The 20522-nt window shown below is 49.7% G+C and overlaps 1 protein-coding gene across 2 annotated transcripts in view; it reads left to right on the forward strand.

Annotated features, from left to right (window-relative positions):
* Positions 1 to 12302, forward strand: part of TUFT1 (tuftelin 1) — a 29954-nt gene extending 17652 nt beyond the window's left edge. For both annotated transcript variants that reach the window (XM_084865430.1, XM_084865429.1), the window contains 8 exons: positions 170 to 235; positions 2865 to 2978; positions 6221 to 6349; positions 6793 to 6887; positions 7929 to 8034; positions 8762 to 8845; positions 9926 to 10026; positions 10614 to 12302. In XM_084865430.1, the coding sequence (XP_084721556.1) occupies positions 170 to 235; positions 2865 to 2978; positions 6221 to 6349; positions 6793 to 6887; positions 7929 to 8034; positions 8762 to 8845; positions 9926 to 10026; positions 10614 to 10677 (759 nt within the window). In that variant the 3' untranslated portion in view covers positions 10678 to 12302. The remainder of the gene's footprint in view (positions 1 to 169; positions 236 to 2864; positions 2979 to 6220; positions 6350 to 6792; positions 6888 to 7928; positions 8035 to 8761; positions 8846 to 9925; positions 10027 to 10613) is intronic.
* Positions 12303 to 20522: the final 8220 nt, after the last annotated feature.

Raw genomic sequence — 20522 nt, forward strand, 5'->3', positions numbered from 1 at the left:
GTGCTAGGTCTTATTTTCGGAGGATGTCTTATTTTCGGGGAAACACGGTATCTATCTAACTGTCTGTCTATCTAAGATTTGAGATCTTAGAAGAATAATGTTTTGAAGTTTGTTGCTTGGGACTGTTTTACCTACCAGTTTTTGTGTTTTTTTTTTCCCTTTTGAACAGGTGGTGCTAGAGAGACCAAACGGTTTTAGTCAAAGTCCCAAGACACTATATAGCAGCCCACCTGAGGTAGGTGACGAGGAAAACATATCCTCCTCTCTGACCCCTTTAATTATTGCTTTCTCTCTCACTCTGCACCATATATGAGTAGAACTAAATTGCTATAAAAACTCAAACATATAAAACAAAAATTCCTCTTCCCTAATCCCACTCCTTGGAAGTATCCACTGTTAACAGATTGAAATGGGTGGATCCTTCTAGAACAGTGCTGCTTGGCCTTCGCTGCCCATTGGGAATGACCTTGGGAGCTTGAAAGGACAGGTTGCCTGCATGCCTTTCCTATAGATCAGTGTTTCCCAAAGTGTGGTATGCATACCCCCAGGGGTACGGGAAGAGTTTGGTGGGGGTACGCGTTGCACCGGAGTTTGGTGGGGATATGCACTGCACCGTGCTTAGCTGCACCTAATTCTACGTTCTCATGAGTACGAGCGGTACTCAGCGTTACGAAAATTATAGAAGAGTTATATATATGTCAAAAGTTTGGGAAACACTGCTATAGATTGTCATTTAATTGGCCTGAGATGTGGCCTGGGCATCAGGACTTTTAAAAACTCTTCAGGTTATTGTAATGTTTAGCCAAAAGTGAGTACCTGTGTTCTAGAGCACATGTGTCAAACACAAGGCCCGCGGGCCAAATCCAGCCCGCCAGGCCTTGCAATGTGGCCCGCACCGCGCTGTCATCACTGCACTCCGCTGTCAGTTTATGACATTGTCAGTTTATGACTGTTCAGTAAACCATTCGGCCCGCGATTTAGGCTGGATTTTAGATTTTGGCCCCTTCTCTGATTGAGTTCGACACCCCTATTCTAGAGTGTTTAAAAAATATGGCAATCATATTTAAATATTCTGTGTATGTATGCATGCGTATATATTGTTATATATGCATGTAACAAATATGTATAAATATATGTACATTACATACATATTCTTTTTACAAATACAGGGTTGTGGTAAATGATTATTCCTTATTTGCTTTTTTATTTTTTAAAACTGAAGAGTATATCTAGTATAGCCCTCTTTCTATGAGCAGTACATGTAGATCTACCTTATGCTTTTGAATGACAGCATAGTATTTCCTTCTGTGGCTGTACTCACTCTGATACATTCAACATATGATTTAAATATGCCTAGTAAATGTGTTTTCGATTTTCATAATAGACTTGAGCTTTATTTCTGTGTTTTCCTTTGTATCCAACAGCATGTGTTTAGATCTATCTATGTTGCTTAGTTAAAATCTAGTTGGTTGTTTCCAACTCCAACATGTAAAGTTTCTAACTCCCCTTTTCTCTTCGTGAAATTTTCCATGTCAATCTTCTGAGAACACCATTTATTTGTTTATTTTTTTAATCCTCACTTGAGGATATTTTTTCCATTGATTCCCCCCCCCCCCCCCCCTATTTTTTAGAGTGTGGAGAGGAGGGAGGAGAGAGAGAGAGAGAGAGAGAAAAAACATCAACGTGAGACACATTGATTGGTTGCCTTCCACACACGCCCCAACCAGGTATGTGCCCTGGACCGGGAATCGAACCTGTGACCCTTTGGTCCGATGCTGTAACCATTGAGCCCAAACCACCAGGGCTGGAGGATGCCATTTGAACTAAACTCATAATAATTCGGCTCCAAGAGCCGTTTAAATTGTTCTCACCTGCCCAGCAGCGTAGGCCCAGATATGGGGAACTGCCTGCATAACTTATGGAAGGCTTGACTTGGAATGTTGATTCCAGCACTCACCTCAGAGGTGCAGCTTAGATTTCTCTCTCCACCTGAATCACCATAGTTGGTAAATATGCCATTGGCAACACGTTATAATGACACATGACCTTATCTGTTCAGCCTCTTTCTTCTCATAAGCTCCAAGCCCTGCCAGATAGTATCTTGTTTTTGAGGCAGCCTGTAAGGCAGGGCGAGGTACAGAGTCTTCTGGCTGATTCACCGCTAGAGCAATGAAGGCCCACGGCACTGAGTACTAATGCAGGGACCAGGACCCTGTCCCCCCTCCTCCCAGCTGTGCTTTGGCTTGAAGGTGTTACTGCTCCCCACTGCAAGACGGAGGGGTTTGTCTGTCAGACTCCCCAGGGAGCTGGCCACTGGGGTGTCTGCTACTTGTGCTGCAGAGGCGGGGGCGAGACCCTGCAGGGCGGCTCAGCCCGAACACCAACTCATGATTGGGTGTGTCTGCAGGGGACTCAGTAACATCAATGACACCTTTTCCTACAGATTCAGGTCCCTGGGCAGTGAAAGGTGAGCCTTAGGACTCTCCCCTGTGATGGGTGTGGCCCAGTCCCTGCCCTAGGGGAACTGTTGTCCAAAGGATACAATGTCCCTGCTCTCAGGGAAACGACACACACACATGAAGACATACCTGTCAGTCAGTTGATACATATATGTATGAAAATGACTCTGTCCTAAATTATTCAGATGATAGGAGGCTAGCTGAGTTCGTTAGGGTATGAAGAGAGTGTTTTCAGTTGAATGATCAGAACTCCTGGCTGCCTGAGACTAACTCACTCCTTTTGTGATAAGGATGCCTCTGTGAAGGTGGTCTGGACAAGATGGCCCAAACAAGCATGTTGGTGACCTTCTCTTACTGAGTCACAAGCAAAGTGGCTTTACCTTCCCTTCCCTGCTCTGGCTACAGGTGGACACGTATATGAATGAAGATGCCGAGGGCTTGAGGAAGACCGTGCGGGACTTGCTGGCCAAGATGCAGGAGGCAGAGCAGCGGCACCAGGCAGACCGTGTGGCTTTTGAGGTGAGATTTGGGATTTGGGGAGAAGGTGCCCCAAGGGTTGGGCTGCAGTGACTGTCTCCATTCTATCTTTCTGGCTGGTGCCCTCCACTGGGAAGGCAAGGCCTGGATGCCTGGGGCACTTCTGTCTGCTTTTCCCTCTCCTGAATGCTTAGGGTTTTTGCTGTCCAAGACTAGCCCAGAGTTCAAAGGTTGGTTAGCTCTTGATTCTCTCCTCTACGTTGTTTCACTAAGTACCATGGTAAGCGTTCCTGGGCTCCCGGCACCACGTAGGCAAGGACAGTTGCTGCCACATTTACCACTGCATCCCTAGCATCTGGCACAGCACCTGGCGTAGGATGGGCGCCTCGAGTGGACTAGAAGAGCGGATAAACCTTGGTGGGCATAGAAGGAACTGTGCTCCTGGAGTTGGGGACTTTGGGTTTACCATGTGGAGCTTTGTCATCATGAACGACTATCTCAATTATTGTTATAAAAGTTATACTAGGTTATCCTAGAAGATTTAAAAAATACAAGTCTATAGATAGAAGTGGAAGCCCCCCACTATGAAAAGCATGTGAGTTCTTCCTTACCTTCCCAGAGTTCTTTGAGTATGACCTCAGGAACCCTGGGCAAACACTGGACAGTTTTTCTAACTGCTCCGTGTGAGATTGGCCATCTGTTACCTGCTGTTGTTCATTCACATGTGAGGTATTTATGTCATAAACAGGTAATGACAGAATTACGCCCTGCCCAGACGTGCTGAGAGCTGGTGGAAAGGGGAAGGCCACCCAACTGTTCTCTTTCCTGAGCCTGAGTGTTTGGGGGGGGGAGGGGGGGGTCGAGGGTGAGGAAGCCGGGCACTGAGAACCACTGGCTGCCTCTACAGTGGCTGATGGGTTATTTGAGCAAGGGATGGACCTCCCTAAGCATCAGTTTCAACTTTGGGAAAAAGTGGCCGTGAAATATATTTGACGTGTGGCTTGAGTCTCATAATACATGTAAATATATGGATCACTCTGAAGAGTTTAGACATCTAAGGTACCCTGCATTTTCCTTAGTGATCCGTTTAACAAACAAGCTCCCCTCCTAAATAGTTTGGACTTGGGATGGTGCTGAGATTACTTGGTCTCAGAACAGAGTCGCTGTGCGGCTGGCCACCTGTATTCAGATTCCACAGTTTGGATGATGCGGTTGGTGCTGTATCAGTTTGGCTTCCTATTTCCTTGGAGAACAGGAGGAGGGGGAGGTTGAGGCTGCCGTACTGACCAGGCTGTGCATTTTGGAGAGAGACTTCTGCATGGAGAGGCTCTGGGAAGTACTTTGTGGGCCACGCAGAGAGGGCTCTGTTCGCCCCGGGTTTCAAAGCTTGAGGCATGTCCTGAGTAAGAGCCCGAGGCTAGAAGGCCCCTGGCAGCTATAGCTGCATGCCCATGGCTTCTTGGGAGGGGCTGTCCTTGAACCCCATGGTACATAGCACCCACCTGCGAACAGCAGGTACCCCTTGGGTTGGTCCTCTTGCGGGGGTAGGTTGGTAGAGCTGATGGAGTTACAGGAAGAGGTAGCAGGGCAGTATGGTTCTCCTTCTCCTTTGTGGTCCTGCAGGGGGTAGGAGGGTTAGTCCCTTGCCTATGAGTGCCATGCTTGGAGCACACACCAGCCTGGTACAGTGTTTATGGACAGAAACGAGAGGCCTTGCTGCAGGTTCCTGCCCACGGGGCTGGCCTGCTCCCAGCAAATGTCGGATGTTCTCAGTCTCCGTTAACGAACTGGACTCTGTGGTCTACTCTTCTGTAGGCAGGAAAAGGTTGTCCATGGCCATGAAAACAACCTGCCATTAAGCCTGGCTTCTCGTTCTCCTCACTGCTTGCTGTCAGGAGGGATTCGCAGTGAGTCTGCTCTGGACAGGGCTGGTGTGCAGCGTGGACACGTCCTGTCACCCATCCTCCTGGACTCCTTCTTCTCCTCCCTGGTTCTGCCTTCTCCTCCCTGGCTCTGGCTTGGGGAGGAGCTGGACAAACTGGCTTCTGGTGTTCTATTTTCCCAGGGCTGGTTAGGCTTTCCCGAGATTACCGAGGTTCTCTTCGTACCTGATTGGGGGGTCAGTGTGGAGTAACTGGGAGCATTAAATGGGTGATGCAGTAACAGGGTTCCGGCTGCGTAACCTCTACTAAGTCATTTGACCTTTAGTTGGGAAAGGAGAGGGTTGGGCTAGAGGAGCATCGGTTCCATTTGTGAATTGATCGAGCTGTGACTGTGGTGGATGCCACTCTGAGCTCTGGAAATGAAATGGTCTCCATCTCTGCCATCATAAAGCTGTTGGCCTCCTGGGGGGTATATATGAGCGACTGGCAAAATCTGCTTCGTGCTCTAAGAGGGAAGGGCTGTGTGTCCTCTGTGGTGTCTCCAGGCTTGGAGGCTCCTTGGACGCAGGGGTGTCTGAGCTGAGCCCGAAGGCTAACTGGGGGTTGGCAAAACCCATGTGGGAGGAAAGGAAGCAAGGACCAACTTTACTTTTCTCTTCTTCTTTTTTAAAAAAATATGTTTTATTGATTTTTCACATAGAGAAAGGGAGAAGGATAGAGAGTTAGAAGCATCAATGAGGGAGAAACATCGATCAGCTGCCTCCTGCACACCCCCCACATGCCCTTGACCGGAATCGAACTCAGGACCCTTCAGTCTGCAGGCTGACGCTCTATCCACTGAGCCAAACAAGCTAGGGCCCTACTTTACTTTTCACTCTAAAACTGTGCTTGATTCTTTCCAAATTACTTTATCATCTTAGATAAAAAACCAGATTCTTCCGGTGCTGAGTAGCCTTCAGTCTTCGTATGTAGGCGGCAGTGTGGCTTGAGGCGAGGCTGAGGACAAGTTGGGGAACGGAAGGGGGGGTGTGGGGAAATGTTCCCCGGGGTTCTCTGTGTTTGCATTAGTGGGGGAGTCCGTGTTGGGTGACTTTGGGGGGCCGTGGAGGACGTGGGGGAGGCTGAAGAAGCTAGCCTTTGGAAAGTGGTGCTCACCGCCGGGTGTTACTCTAAAGACCTTGACCCACGACGTGCCAGTGAACCCTGGAGTTAATCTGCTCGTCTCCCAAATGGTCCTAGAACAGTGACCATGTGCTCATCAGAGTTGCCCCCTTCTCTTGTCACCACACCCAGGTTCCTAGGTCCTTTTCTAAGGCTTTTGTCCACGTTTGCCGCCGCCTCCCCCCCCCCCCCCCACTCCACCCCATCACACACACTTCATGCATCCCCACTCTATCTTAGATCACCCTCAGCCGATACCAGAGAGAAGCCGAGCAGAGTCACGTGGCCCTTCGGAGAGCGGAGGACAGAGCGGAGCAGAAAGAGGTGGAAATCCGGGAGCTGCAGAGGCGCCTGCTCGGGATGGAGACGGTAACCGGGAGCCTGGCGGAGCGTCCATTAGTGTTGGAGGGGGAAAGGCCTTTCTCTCCTCTGACCTCAGCTGGCTAGCGCTGAGCCCATTTCCATGCAGCTGGGTTCTTGCTCTGCTGCCTTATGGGCTTTTGCAGCCTGTTCGTAAGGAGCCAGGCGGCCTGGTTTCTGAGGGACTGGCAGCCACCGCCGGCCGGTGGGCCTGGAGGGTGAGGGCCAGGCTCTCCCTCCCGGCAGCCAGGCAAGGCCAGGAGTTTCTGTGCTGAGGGAAGGGTTCTCCTTGGCCATAGAGGGTTCCCCACCCAACCAGCTTGGCCTGCTGCTCTTTGGCACCGTCCCAGCGGCCGTAGGGGCTGAGCCCCAGCCCTCGTGGCCATCTCACCCAAAACGCAGACTCTGCTGCCACCTCCTCATCCCGGACTTCCTCCCTCCGGCCCCTGCAGGAGCACCAGGCCTCGCTGGAGAGGGTCAGGGAAGGGGAAGCGGCTCTGGAGGAGCTTCGGAGCAAGAATGCTGACTGCCTAGCAGAACAGGAAAGGTAAGCGCTCTGTTCCCCGTAAGCTGGGTGCGGGAGGGGAGGGGAGGGGAGGGGAGGGTGGGCCCTGCTGCCTGGAGCTCCCAGGCTGGTGCTGATGTCAGATCTTCCAGCTCTGACTCACCGGGTGCCAGCTCAGGTGGGCCCGCCCAGGAGCTGCTGTGTGGGAAGCTGCCGTCTCCAGGGAGTTCTTTTTCCATGGAACGATAACCTCAAAAGAGGGTTCTATGTTGAGAGCCAAGGTCAAGAGCTGGAAACACATCTGCCGTTGCAGCACATTCTCCCACAGGCTTGTTTCTCTGGATGCAGATGGGGGGTTTTTACACCAGTTTCCTTCCCCCAGAACAACAACTGACTGGGGGTTTCTGAGTCCTTTCCACTCTGAGGTTAGAGGGGTTTGCCTGTTCCCTCTGATCAGAGGTGGTTGGAGGTTTCAGACCAGGGAAACCTACAGAGCAAATATCGGGCCATTCTGGACTTTCAGGAACTTGGAAGTTCTTTATGCTGTTGGCAATTGAGTAAGATCTTCAACAGTAAATCAAGCTTAGCCTCAGCATATTGGGTCTGATCTTTATGAGTTGGACCCTTTTTAAGTTCAACAGACATGACCGGAAGGGCCTCCTGAGGAATTCCAGGGTTTAAGAAACACGATCCTTGCCTTCTTGGACACCTCAGTCTGCTGGGGGCAATTTCTCTCCTTTGGCACAACCATGAAAGGCTACGGAGAGGGTGGGAACTGAAGAGCTGAGGGTGGAAACTTAGAATGTTTGAAAAATCTGCTGGTACTGGTTTTGCCCTCTAGAACTATCCAGAATGACTTGCCACTTCTCACCTTCCTGAGCCTCAGTTTCCTCCTTTGGGCTACATGATCTCTAGGGATGCTGCCCATGTGACGTTCCCCCACCCACTCCTCAGGGCAGACCCCTGCGGAGTCGGGCAGAGGGAATCACACCAGATGGAAACGCTGAGCCCAGGGGTCCTCCTGGGGCTGGGTGGACGGAGCGTCTTTCCGCCCTGCCTCAGCCTCCCGCTCTCCGTCCCCAGGGCTGCTAACCTGGAGAAGGAGGTGGCCGGGTTGCGGGAGAAGATCCACCACTTGGATGACATGCTCAAGAGCCAGCAGCGGAAAGTTCGGCAAATGATAGAGCAGGTGAGCAGGGTGGGACCTCCTGCCGTGGGTTACTCCCTCTGGAAGTCACTGCATGGAGTCTAGCCCTGCCTGCTTGTCAAGCCTACGCTTTTATGTATTTATGTATGTATGTATGTATTCATTATTCATTCATTCATTCTCCTGGGGAGCGTGGCTTAGATTTATAAGTATTCCATAGAACACATTTATGCTCCCAAGTCACAATAAACTCGCTTATGTATGTGCAGAGTATCAAACCTGTGCCTCTTGGCAGACTCCCCGCCTCCCCCACCTGAGCAGGAGGGTGGCACACTCAGCATATGCCGATCTGCAGGGTTGTTTTTGCGAACTTAAGAGCCCTGTGTGGCCGGGCATGTTTGCTGCACATCGGCTCCATGAGGCTCTTTCTGCCGTGTTCCCCCCGTTGTCTACAAGGGAGCTCACCACGTAGTAAGCCCTCAATACAGATTTTTTAAATGAGCAAAGAAGCTGTATTTCCCAAAGGCAAATGGAACGGCTTTGGAATCATCCATTCTTTGTGGTTGTCAGGGTGGTGTTCCCGTCACTCCCCCTGCCCCTACACCTGGGGTAATCTAGAGTGTAATATTGACTGAAATGAGGCTCTTACAGAAAAACCAAGCAAGTCACACGAATGCCATAGACTCCTCCCCTGGCGGCGGGGTGAGGTTCGGTGAGTGTGGAAGGAGTCATTCTGAAATGAGCTCCAGTGTCTCCCACATGTTTGCAGCTCCAGAATTCCAAAGCTGTGGTCCAGTCCAAGGACGCCAGCATCCAGGAGCTCAAGGAGAAAATAGCCTACCTGGAAGCAGAGGTGCGTGCGCTGGGCGGCCCCCCGGGAGGGAGAGGTGCTGGGGAGCAGGGGTCTCATCTAGCTGCCACTCGGAGGTGAGTATCTGGGACGGCAGGTTCAGCTCAGAAAGCAATCTCAGAGAACCTACCAGGAATCAGCGGTAAGACCTGTCCCCACTCTGAAGAGCTGTCCTGGCAGCAGGCGACAAGCCCTGCATTCTGCCTGTGGGCTCAGCAGCGGAGCTGACAGCAGAGCTGGGCTTTGCAGGAGGAGGCATCTAGGGAGGAGTCTCTCATGGCCAAGGTGATGGGCTCGATCAGCTAAGGAGTGCTCCCTGGTCTGACTTCCGCCTTACCCAGAGCCTTTCCTGTCCATCAATTACCTGAAGGTTGCTTTGCAGCCACGGGGTGAAGTTCCCTTGTGGCAGGGAGACAAAAAGACAAGGGAGACAGGGCTGTTGATCTTCAGAGAGTTTGCAGTCTAGAGTTAGAGATAGAATACATTTTTTAATTTATTTTTTTATTTTTACTTTTTTATATTGATTTTTTTTTTACAGAGAGGAAGGGAGAGGGAGAGAGAGTTAGAAACATTGATTGGAGAGAGAAACATTGATCAGCTGCCTCCTGCACAACCCCCACTGGGGATGTATCTGCAACCAAGGTACATGCCCTTGACCTGAATCGAACCTGGGACCCTTGAGTCCCCAGGCCAACTCTCTATCCACTGAGCCAAACCGGTTAGGCTAGAATACATTTTTTAAAAAAGACCTAAGGATACTTTATGGAATAACATATCAACAAGGGCGCATAGAGATCTCAACTGACTCCAGGAAATTATGTACAGGAAATGTACAGGGAGGAGATCCAGGAAATGGTCAGTGTGGCAGGGAGCTGTTGAGAGGACACTCCTCAGGGAAGGGGGCTGGAATCATCCCTGGAGGACGAGAGCGATCTGGATTGGGTCACCCTGGTGGTGGCACCAAGGCAGGGGTGGGGGTGACAGCAACACCGACACAGGGGTGGAGAGACCAGGATGAGCGGGTCACATGGTGAAAGACCATCCAGAAGCTGGCAAATTCTAACCTCGTCACTTGTGGCACAGAATTTAGAGATGCACGACCGGATGGAACACCTGATCGAGAAGCAGGTCAACCACGCCAACTTCAGCACCCAGACCTGGGCCAAGACCGAGAACCTGGGCGGGTGAGTGGGCGTCGCGGTGTGGGGCCCAGGGAGGAAGTGAAGGAAAGAGGGACAGAGCTGTGACAAACCTGCACTGCAAAGGCAAGGTCAGGGCTCTTTCCCATCCCAGTGTGTCCTCTCAGTCTCTAATCAGGCCCACTTTCCACCACCTGCACCACTTTCTGACCAGGTTAGAATAGACTTACCAAGACCCCCGGGAGGCCGACGGACAGCTAAGGGAGGGGTCTGAACCCTCTGAAGTCATATGCAACCATGCATATGTGTAATGTGTGCATGTTTCTAGGGAGAGGGCCTTTTTTTCCCCTCAAAGGATATGCAAAAAAGTCCTAGACTTTGGGGGGGGGGGCGGGGAATCAAGAATCACAGCTATCCGCACTTCTCGGTTGTTTAGCTGCCCCCTCTCTCTTCATCAGACCAAAGGACCCTCCCTCCCCCCAAGTCTTCCCTTAGTTGTGACCGTTTCAAAGCATTTGGAACCCAAGGGCTCAGCTGGCGCTGAAGAGTAGAATTCCAGAGATGAAGGTGGGAGGGCAGCTCTGGGAGGGGTGGACACTGGACTCAGTGCTTCCTTCCCATCTCCTTTTCAGCGTCAGGATAGCCAAGCCCCCCGGCCCCAAGCCCATGCCTCTCATCCGCGTGGTGGAAACATGAGCCGCGGAGGAGGAGGATGCTGTTACAGCCGCCTCTCGCCTGCGGAGACCCTGACTTTGACCTTCCTGACCGTTCCCTGGCTGCCCGCAGGGCTCGGGGCTGGGGCCCCCATTTCTGAGCTCCTGGTGGATGGAGGATGAGCGACTCCTCTGGACACTGCAGCCCTGGGCGGACCGGATCCTGCTGGCAGGAGCCAGGGCGGGACCCTATCCCCGTAGTTACTGTTTCTCTCTAGGCAGAGCCTCCCTCCTGTTGTAGGCTGGCGTTCCGCTGCCCCGGGCCCTCGGCCAGTCGGGAGAAGTGAAGCGATGACGAGATTTGCCTCGGCTCTGGAAGATGGACACGCAGATGTTGGAGAGTGTCCCCAGGGGAACCAGGTTCCTCACAAAACACAGCGCAGGTCTTAGCAACAAACTGTTTTTCTACCGGTTCCACCCCCCCCGCTCATGCTGACCCGGGTCTCCTTCCGCTCCGACTGGCCAGCCTGTCTTTCTGGGGAGCAGGGGATGTGCCCTCGGGGTGTAGCTTTGAGCAGAAGGATTGTGTAGGGCCACACAGACAGTGACGTGTGACTTCTCTGCCTTGAAGACTCCCAGAATGTCTTAGGGATTCCCCGAAGATATGCTACAGGGTCCATCTCAGTCACCTGGACTGAGTCAGAGCTTAAAGTCTGTTTCCACTGGGTTACATCCATCTCAGCGAGACTCTTGTATTTATTTTGCTAAGTTATTGGTGTTTTTGCTTATATCTCACAACTGGTTCAGTGACTGAGTTCTACAACCTTCTCTTGCGATGCTTGGATTGGCCTAACACTGGACTTCACTTCAGAAAGACATTGCTATAAATCCTTCTCTTTCCTCTACCGGCTTTTTCCTCCTTCCCTCTCCACGCCTGATCGGTACCTCAGGAAGGCGAGTATGTTCGCCCTGAGACCTCAGGTCTGGGTGTGTGTTTGCGGGGAAAGGGTAATCAGGACTCTTGGGGGAGGAATTGAATTCTTCCCGGATCCCCTCTCCCTATGCTTCATGTGGGTCTGTTGTCCTCCTGGCTCGGAACGACCCTGACATTCTAGTGTTTTGTTTAGGGCTCCTCCTGTGGCATCAAGAGGGAGAAAAGCCTCTGTGGTACCACAGGGCACAGAAAAACAAAAAAACGTAGATGAAGTCTTTAGGTTCTATGTGGTTCAAGGCCAGAAGCCTAAGTCTGGGTGCTGCTGTGTGTCGTTCTGGCTTTGCCTATATTGGCGTTGTGGTTTCTTCGTGCAGTCTCCTCATTTGTAAAACCAAGGGTTGAGCCCTGGCTCAGTGGATTGAGTGTCATCCCATGCACCGAGAGGTTGCCGGTTTGATTCCCGGTCAGGGCATATGCCCGCGTGATGGGCTCAATCCCCAGTGCAGGAGGCAGCCAATCAGTGCTTCTGAATCATCAATATTTCTATCATCCCTCCTTCTCCTTTCCTCTCTCTCTAAAAAACAACAACAATAAAAACGTATTTTAAAATAAATAAATAAAACAAACCAGGGGTTCAGACTGGTTGATTTCCATGGCCTTTCCAGTTCTTATCTTTCTCCTGTGCCATCTCCTTTGTGTGGTGAATGTAATAGATTATGTTAATATGTCTCTGAGCTCCTGGCCTGATTTCACTTTCAAGGATGAGACCCGCGCTCTCAGTGCCTCTGGAAGATGGGCACCTTGTTGACCACTTCTGGGAGCTGTGGCCCAGACACCCACGCCCTGTGGTCCGAGGGCTTTGTGGCATTCAGAGGAGCTCAAAGGTCCCCGTTAAGCAGCTCCAGTCATGGCCTGAGTCCTCTTGTAAGGTCAACGTTACCTGTGACCCTGCCTGGGGTGGTGGCCTTGTGGGATGCCAGGCCAGGGCGCCTTTAATTGGAAAAGAACTGGTCTGAGGCGGAGATCCCGTGACAGGCATTTAGCACTCCGCCCTGGAGGCAGCTGAGTAACCAGGTCTGCGAAGTGAAAGGCAGTCTGGCTGCTGCTAGGTGAGGGCTTTGTTTTTGGCTCTCTCAGCACCGTCCAATGAGCCCAATGGTCTTTTTTTTTTTCCTGCCAAGAAAGTAGTTGACTGCAGGGCCCAACAGGGACTTAGCTGAATCTACATGAACCTCTGGACCAAAGAAACTAGAGATGCAACCCTCTTCCTCCCTGGCCCTTTCCTTTCTAGCCCCCTCTCTCCTTCCATGGAAAGAATGAAGTTTCTCTGATAACCTCTTTTCCTCTTTCTGCTTCCCAGGTAATTCATACCCCAGGTTTCAGAAAGTACTAGAAACTCATCCACACCTGGGTTTGTCTCCTCTGGTAGCCTGGCTTGGCGTGGCCATATCTAGGCCGTGCTTGTTTTCAGAACATGAAGAGGGTGGAAGCAGGGTGGGGTGGCCTATGGTGCCAAGAAGACTTGTCGGGCTGGAGGGAGCCGGGAGGGAGTAGCTGTCCTACCGGAAGGGGCCCGCTCTCGACCTGGGCCTCAGGGCTTGGTGGGATAAGCAGAGATTCCAGTTGGAGATAATGAAGCTCTGGAGACACTCGGGAGACTGGGATCAGCACTAAGAGCTTCCTAGTCAAAAAACAACAAAAAAACTGCCTCCGGTGTGTATTTCCTAAAGTTTAGTTGTATCAGCACCCAAAGGAGCAGGGGCTTGCCACTGAGGCTGAGAAGGGCCTCTGGGAGGAGTGAGGAGTCGAGGGAAAAGGAATTGACATCTTGCAACCTTTTCACTTGGAGACGGAGGAAGGATGGGGACCACAGGGCCCGAGACCGTGTGGTGAGGAGGCGGCTCCGGACCTCAGCGGCCTGTGTATGGCCCCGGTTATACCATGTGTAAACCAGCTCCTCTGTGCCTCTGGAATGTTCTGTGGAGGGAGACTGAGCCTGACTCCCTGGGACCTTTGCCATGGAGGCCAGGTTCTCCGAGCTGGGTGCTGAGAGCTGCCCAGACACGCAGTCACCAGCAACCTCCTGTGAACCGGGAGCTGAAAAGCAGCCTGCCTCCGAACAACTGCTCCGATCCTCCCACCTCTCCTTCGGTTTCCTCCCCCGAGCAGAAGAGTCCTGATCGGGACATTAAAAAAGAATATATATATATATATATATATATATATATATATATATATATATATATAATTGATTTTACAGAGAGGAAGGGAGAGGGGAAGAGAGTTAGAAATGATGAGAGAGAAACATCGATCAGCTGCCTCCTGCACACCCCCTACTGGGGATGTGCCCGCAATCAAGGCACATGCCCTTGACCAGAAACGAATCTGGAACCCTTCAGTCTGCGGGCCGATTCTCTGGGACACCAGCTGGGCGTCCTGCAGCTTTACTCAGTTCTGACCTGGAGGTAGGGTCAGAGCCCACAGGTTAAGGACTCAGTCCCACAAGACTGCCCCCCGACCCCAACTTCACACCCAATTGCAAGTAGAAGGTCACCAGGTCCCCACTACTTCTGTCCAACTTGGCTACAGATCGGAGGCTCCCATGATCCCTCCTCGGGGCAACCAGCTCATTGAAGGATCTGATAAAGGTTACAGGTGAGCATCCAGAGGAAGAGAGACATAGTGAGGTCTGGGAGGGTCCGGTGTGCAGGAGCTTCTGACCCCGTGGGATCTGGCTGTGTCACCTTCCCGAGGTGGATGTGTTCCCAACTCGGAAGCTCTCTAACTAACCCTCATGCCATCGGGATTGTAGGGAGGCCTCCTCAGGTGGGCATGATCAATGAGTAACCATTTCCAGCACTCCCCCCTCTCTGGAGGATAGAGGCTGGGGCTGGACATTCCCAGGTTCTAATCATGGCTTGTTTTGGTGACCAGCCCCCATCCAGATCCCACCTAGAGTCTCCTCAACAAAAGATGCTCCTAGTGCCTTGTCACTTAAATTACTAGGGTTTTAGGAGGCCTGTGTCAGGAGCCAGGGGCAGAGACCGATCTGCAGCTTTCCTATTATCTCACACCTGGCCTGTAGCACAGACCTTGACTAACTCCTGGTCTCCCCTATTCAATCTCTCTTCAGTGATTCAGGCTAAACATTTTTATTTTATTTTATTTTATTTTTAATCCTCACCCGAGGATATGTTTTTATTGATTTTTATTTTTAAAGAGAGAAGAAAGGAGAGAGAGGGAGAGAGAGAAACATCCATTGGTTGCCCTGATCAGGAATCAAACCCACAACCTTCTGGTGTACGGGATGACACTCTGACCAACTGAACCAACTGGACAGGGCTCAGGCTAGAACTTTTATAGTCATCTTGGACGGTTCTCTTCACTCCTTTGTCCCTTATATCCCACTTGTCAACACGTCCTAATTTTGAAATCTCTCTCGGGCTTGCCCCTTCCCACGTTCACAGCCTTGTCTGGGACAGTCTTTCAGCTTGGATTACCTCAGAAGCCAGTCCCCACTGGTGCCTCACCGTCTGGTCTAACCTACCCCAGATCTACCCTCCTCACCACAGCCATTTGAATCTTCCCCAAATACTGCTGTCATACTATCCGTTGGGCTTGTTTAGCCGGACAAAGGAAGGCTGATGGAAAACCTGATAGCAGGCGGCAAAGCAATGGAAATTTGTCCGGTGGAGGGATGAGCAGTTTTATCTAACGCCAGAGGTCATAACTCAGTCCTGTAGGGAGACAGCTCAGAAAACAGGAATGCCTTGACAACTAGTGTCCATTGGACTGTCGTCACGTTAGCAAGTCTCCCTACGTACTCCCATAACATCCCAGTGAGAAAACAACTGAAAATGGAAAATACGCAGAAATAACCTTTATTGGAAGGTGAATGGTCTATGTGAAGACAATGACGAGATTTGGTTGAGAAATATGGAAAACGTCAAGAAGAAAACCTTCCCTGGGTGGCAAAGTTCACGTTGTAAAGATGTCAGTTCCTCCTTGATTTATTTTTAGGCTTCGTGTAATGACAGTAAAAATCCCAATAGAGTCTTTTTAGAGTTGGACATGGTTATTTTTAAACCCCTCTGGAAGAATAAACAGGGGAGATGGCAAAGAGCATTTGAAGATGGCTTAATTGGCAGGAGTGTTAGCCTTGCCCACCGGGGGGGAGGGGGGTAGCGGGGGGGGGGGGGGGACCACATAAAAACATTATCCAGTTTGTACATCAATTTAACAGATTGGTAGGCAGAAATAGACCCAAGTTCATATAAGCATTTTAAAAGGACAAAAGAAGCATTGCAACTAGTGGGGGGAAATGCATTAGAACAGTTGGTCAAAATGTTAAAAACAGCCAAAACCGGTTTGGCTCAGTAGATAGAGTGCCGGCCTGCAGACTGAAGGGTCCCAGGTTCGATTCCGGTCAAGGGCATGTACCTTGGTTGCAGGCACCAAGGTACATGCCCTTGGCAGCTGATCGATGTTTCTCTCTCATCAATGTTTCTCTCTATCCCTCTCTCTTCCTCTCTGTAAAAAATCAATAAAACATATTTTAAAAAATGTTAAAAACAAAAACCTGTAACCTCAAACTGAACACCTAAATAAATTCTAGGTAAAGTAATTATTACAATTCAACTGTAGAGAAACTAGAAAAAAATACAATTGAATATCTACTCTGAGAGGAGCTCCAGTTAGAATTTTAGTATTAAAGGTCATGAAGATAAATGTCAACTATATCTCAAAAAATAAAGGTCACGAAGGAAAATATTTTGTTTCATAAAAATGTAGAACTTCTGAGTTAAAACACGAGAGAAGGTCAAGCGAATAAGGGATTATTAGTGGTAAATATGAGGAAGAGGCAACATTTTTATTGTTATAATTCAGAGAAATTGGTAAAAATACTAGATCACTCTCAGGGTAAGAGTTTATGTTCTTGCTCTGGCTGCTGTGGTTCCGTTGGGAAGGCTGCCAGTTGGATTTCCGGTCAGGACACATTCCCCTGTTGCAGGTTCAATCCCTGGTTAGGGCCCATGCAGGAGGCAACAGATGGATATTTCTCTTTCCCTCTCCCTCTTTCTCTCTCTCAAATCAGTTTAAAAAACTAGTTCAGCTGAAACCGGTTTGGTTCAGTGGATAGAGTGTCGGCCTGCTGACTGAAAGGTCCCAGGTTCAATTCCAGTCAAGGGCATGTACCTTGGTTGCGGGCACATCCCCCATGGGGGGTTTGCAGGAGGCAGCTGATCGATGTTTCTAACTCTGTATCCCTCTCCCTTCCTCTTTGTAAAAAAAAAAAAAAAAAAAAAAAAAAAAAAAAAAATCAATAAAATATATATATTTTTTTAAAAACTAGTTCAGCCGAAACCGGTTTGGCTCAATGGATAGAGCATCGGCTTGGGGACTGAAAGGTCCCGGGTTCGATTCCGGTCAAGGGCATGTACCTTGGTTGCGGGCATATCCCCAGTGGGGGGTGTGCAAGAGGCAGCTGATCGATGACTCTCTCTCATCGATGTTTCTAACTCAGTATCTCTCTCCCTTCCTCTCTGTACAAAATCAATAAAATATATTTAAAAAAAATAAAAATAAAAAATAAAAAAACTAGTTCATATGTTTTCACCTACGTGTATTTATTTATTTTTGAATATATATATCTATATATCTATATATATCTATATATATCTATATATCTATATATCTATCTATCTATCTATATATATATATATATATATATATATATTATTAACTTTTTACAGGCCTTCTCGGACACAGCTTTTCTTTCGCACAGCTGTGATATGTGTCCATAAAATTGCGTGTCCTACTTTTCTCACTTAACATTCTAAGCACAGACCCCCAATGGGGCATGGTCTTCATGGCGGGGCTGCAGGCAGACGGAATCTGGGGCCGTGGCGGGAAGGGCCTGTGCCCACCACAGCCTCGGGGCCCACAGTTCCCTTCCAGGTGCAGGAATTCATGTGCTGGGCCATTGGTATTTTAATAAAAAGAACATATTCAATTTTCAAACATACCATAAACGGCTGGGATACAAAGCCAATGACTGCATTGATGTGAGTCAATTATATTGTATCTTATTTTAAAAATAAATAGATACAGCCAACTGGCTCACCATGGTCGTGAGGCAGAATTTGTTTTTCTGTTTGTTTTCTTGTTACCTCTAGTCTTCATTTTCCAAATTCCCTCCGGTGTTCACGCATCTCTGTCCAGCAGGGCTGTGCTGCTGCACCGCCTGCTGCTCATGCCGATCATTCCTGTCTTTGTGCGTTTGCTGGTGTTATTTACGTCACCTGGAATGCCTTCATCTTTTAACCAATTCATCCATTAAATATATATATATTTAAATATATTTTATTGATTTTTTTTACAGAGAAGAAGAGAGAGGGATAGAGAGTTAGAAACATCGATGAGAGAGAATCATTGATCAACTGCCTCTTGCACACCCCCTACTGGGGATGTGCCTGCAACCAAGGTACATGCCCTTGACTGGAATCAAACCAGGACCCTTCAGTCCGCAGGCCGATGCTCTATCCAATGAGCCAAACTGGTTTCGGCCATCCATTAAATATTTATTGGTAATTGATAAAAGGGTATTGTGCAGCTTATGGAAGATAATGTATATGAAAACAGTTTGTAAAGTGCTTCACAGATGTTAGTATTCTTTTTAAAAAAATATATATTTTATTGATTTTCCACAGAGAGGAAGAGAGAGGGATAGAGAGTTAGAAACATCGATGAGAGAGAATCATCGATCAGCTGCCTCTTGCACACCCCCTACTGGGGATTTGCCCGCAACCAAGGTACATGCCCTTGACCAGAATCGAACCCGGGACCTTTTAGTCCGCAGGCTGATGCTCTATCCACTGAGCCAAACCAGTTTCGGCAATGTTAGTATTCTTGTTAGGAAGGAACAAAGAAGAGGAGAGGCAGGGGGGTGGGGTGGGGGGAAACCCCACCATTACCAGTATTTGCACAATATTGTGCCAGGAGCTGGGGAGGTCAGGATGGAAAAACAGAGCAGGGTTGTGGCCCTCCCACAGCCTGCAATCTTGTCAGGTGGGTGGGGGAAAACCCGCCCCCCGGTGCAGTAGGTGAGTGATAATGTGATAATACAACAGGTGAAATGCTGACATGAGAGAAGCAAATAGCGCTGTCCGAGGAAGGTGGGGAGGAGGTGGAGTTCCAGCTGGAGCCTGAGGATGTGGGCAGGGAGGCCCAAGGAACTGCAGAGAAATGTAGAACGTGTGGGGGACAGTGAGTCCCGCTGAAGAATCCTCCTGGAAAGCGGGGTGAGGATGGGGGGACTGGGAGGCAGATAAGGTGGGCCTTGCCAGGGGAGTCTGGACTCTAATCTTGAAAGCAACAGGTCTCCATTGGAGTTGTTTTTTTTTAATTAGTATGTAAGTTCCAGAGCAGACAGGGGTCATCCTTCCTTGCTTGTCTTGTCCAACACTGACTCCCTAGTATAGGGGTGTCGAACTCAATCAGAGAAGGGGCCAAAATCTAAAATCCAGCCTAAATCGCGGGCCGAATGGTTTACTGAACAGTCATAAACTGACAATGTCATAAACTGACAGCGGAGTGCAGTGATGACAGCGCGGTGCGGGCCACATTGCAAGGCCTGGCGGGCTGGATTTGGCCCGCGGGCCTTGTGTTTGACACATGTGCCCTAGTACATGGAAGAGTGGTGTGCCCCTCGTGCACAGAGTGAGGAGTGGTGCCTGGCACACAGTAGATGCTCAGTACGCATTAGTGAAGGGACGTTGGAAGGAATGAATCAGAGGAGTGGCTTGGTAAACGGAGAAGGCTAATCCGAAAGAGGTGGATAGCGTGGATGGGGGAAAGAGACAAGTGGACAGACTGTGAAGACACCGTAGGTGAGAAAAGTCCTGAGGAGCTGAGCCGGGGTCATGGCGGCGGGCCTGGAAAGGAAGGCACTGGTGTGCAAGTCATTTGCTTACCGAGTGCTTACAACGTCATCTGATTCCCGTTTTACCGAAGAGGAAATGGACACTTGGTAAGGATGCATAGGTAGGACGTTTAGAATCAGGACCTGGTCCTAGGCAACCCAGCCCCTTATTCTCAACGCTGTGATTTAATAATTATAATAGCATTTTCCGTGTCTGCGGTGTGCCAGCCCTGCTCCATAGGATCCTTACACACAGCTTTGTGTTGGCCGCTGCCAGCCACACCTGTGAGGTTTTACATCCCAGCCTTGAGAATCAGGGCTCTGGGACTGGATTCTCCTGACCAGACCGCATTTAACCGTCCAGTGAACCCGAAAACATGCGGGTTTGTAACATTTGCCAAATGATTGCACTCCAGGTTTCAGCCACAAGAGGGCAGCAGGTCCTCCTTTCCACGTGGCCCCGGAAAGAAGGCCAGCAGGCTCTCTCCTCAGCCTTCCCCTGGGTCCCTGGAGTGTTCCTGTTGCAAATCACAATCTCACTTCTTTGGCAAAGACCAGCCGGCCAGCTTGGGAAGAGGCCGGGGAGCAGTTCTGCAAATTAAGTCAGGCATCAGAAAGGTAAAAGCCCGGGACTAAAAACGAAATTGGATTCTAAGGAAGTAAATATTTTATGAAAAACTGAAAAAATATCCCCGTCCTAGTTTACGTTGCCTCCGGGCAAGCTGTAAGATGGTTTAAAAAAAACACAAAACCATTTGTAAGGCTCCTGTGGTAGACCAGCATTTCCTCGAGTTCTTGCAAAAGTTTCAGTTCATTTTGTTCCTGTTTAAGAAGCCCTTACTCAGGAGAGAATTGGTTGTGGAAGTTTCCAGAAAGCTCAGCCAAGCCATACACTACTTTTTTTTTCTGGAGAGGACGAAGTAACCAGAATGGTCACGTGTCTACTGAACGAAGAGGACCAGCCTGGGCACCTTAAGGGCGTGAGAGGAAGGGGAGTACCGCCAGGGAGGGTGGTAAGGAGGGCTGGGCGCCG

This window comes from Pipistrellus hanaki, assembly GCF_964339955.1.
Source record: "Pipistrellus hanaki genome assembly, chromosome: 18".
In the NCBI taxonomy this organism is placed as follows: domain Eukaryota; kingdom Metazoa; phylum Chordata; class Mammalia; order Chiroptera; family Vespertilionidae; genus Pipistrellus; species Pipistrellus hanaki.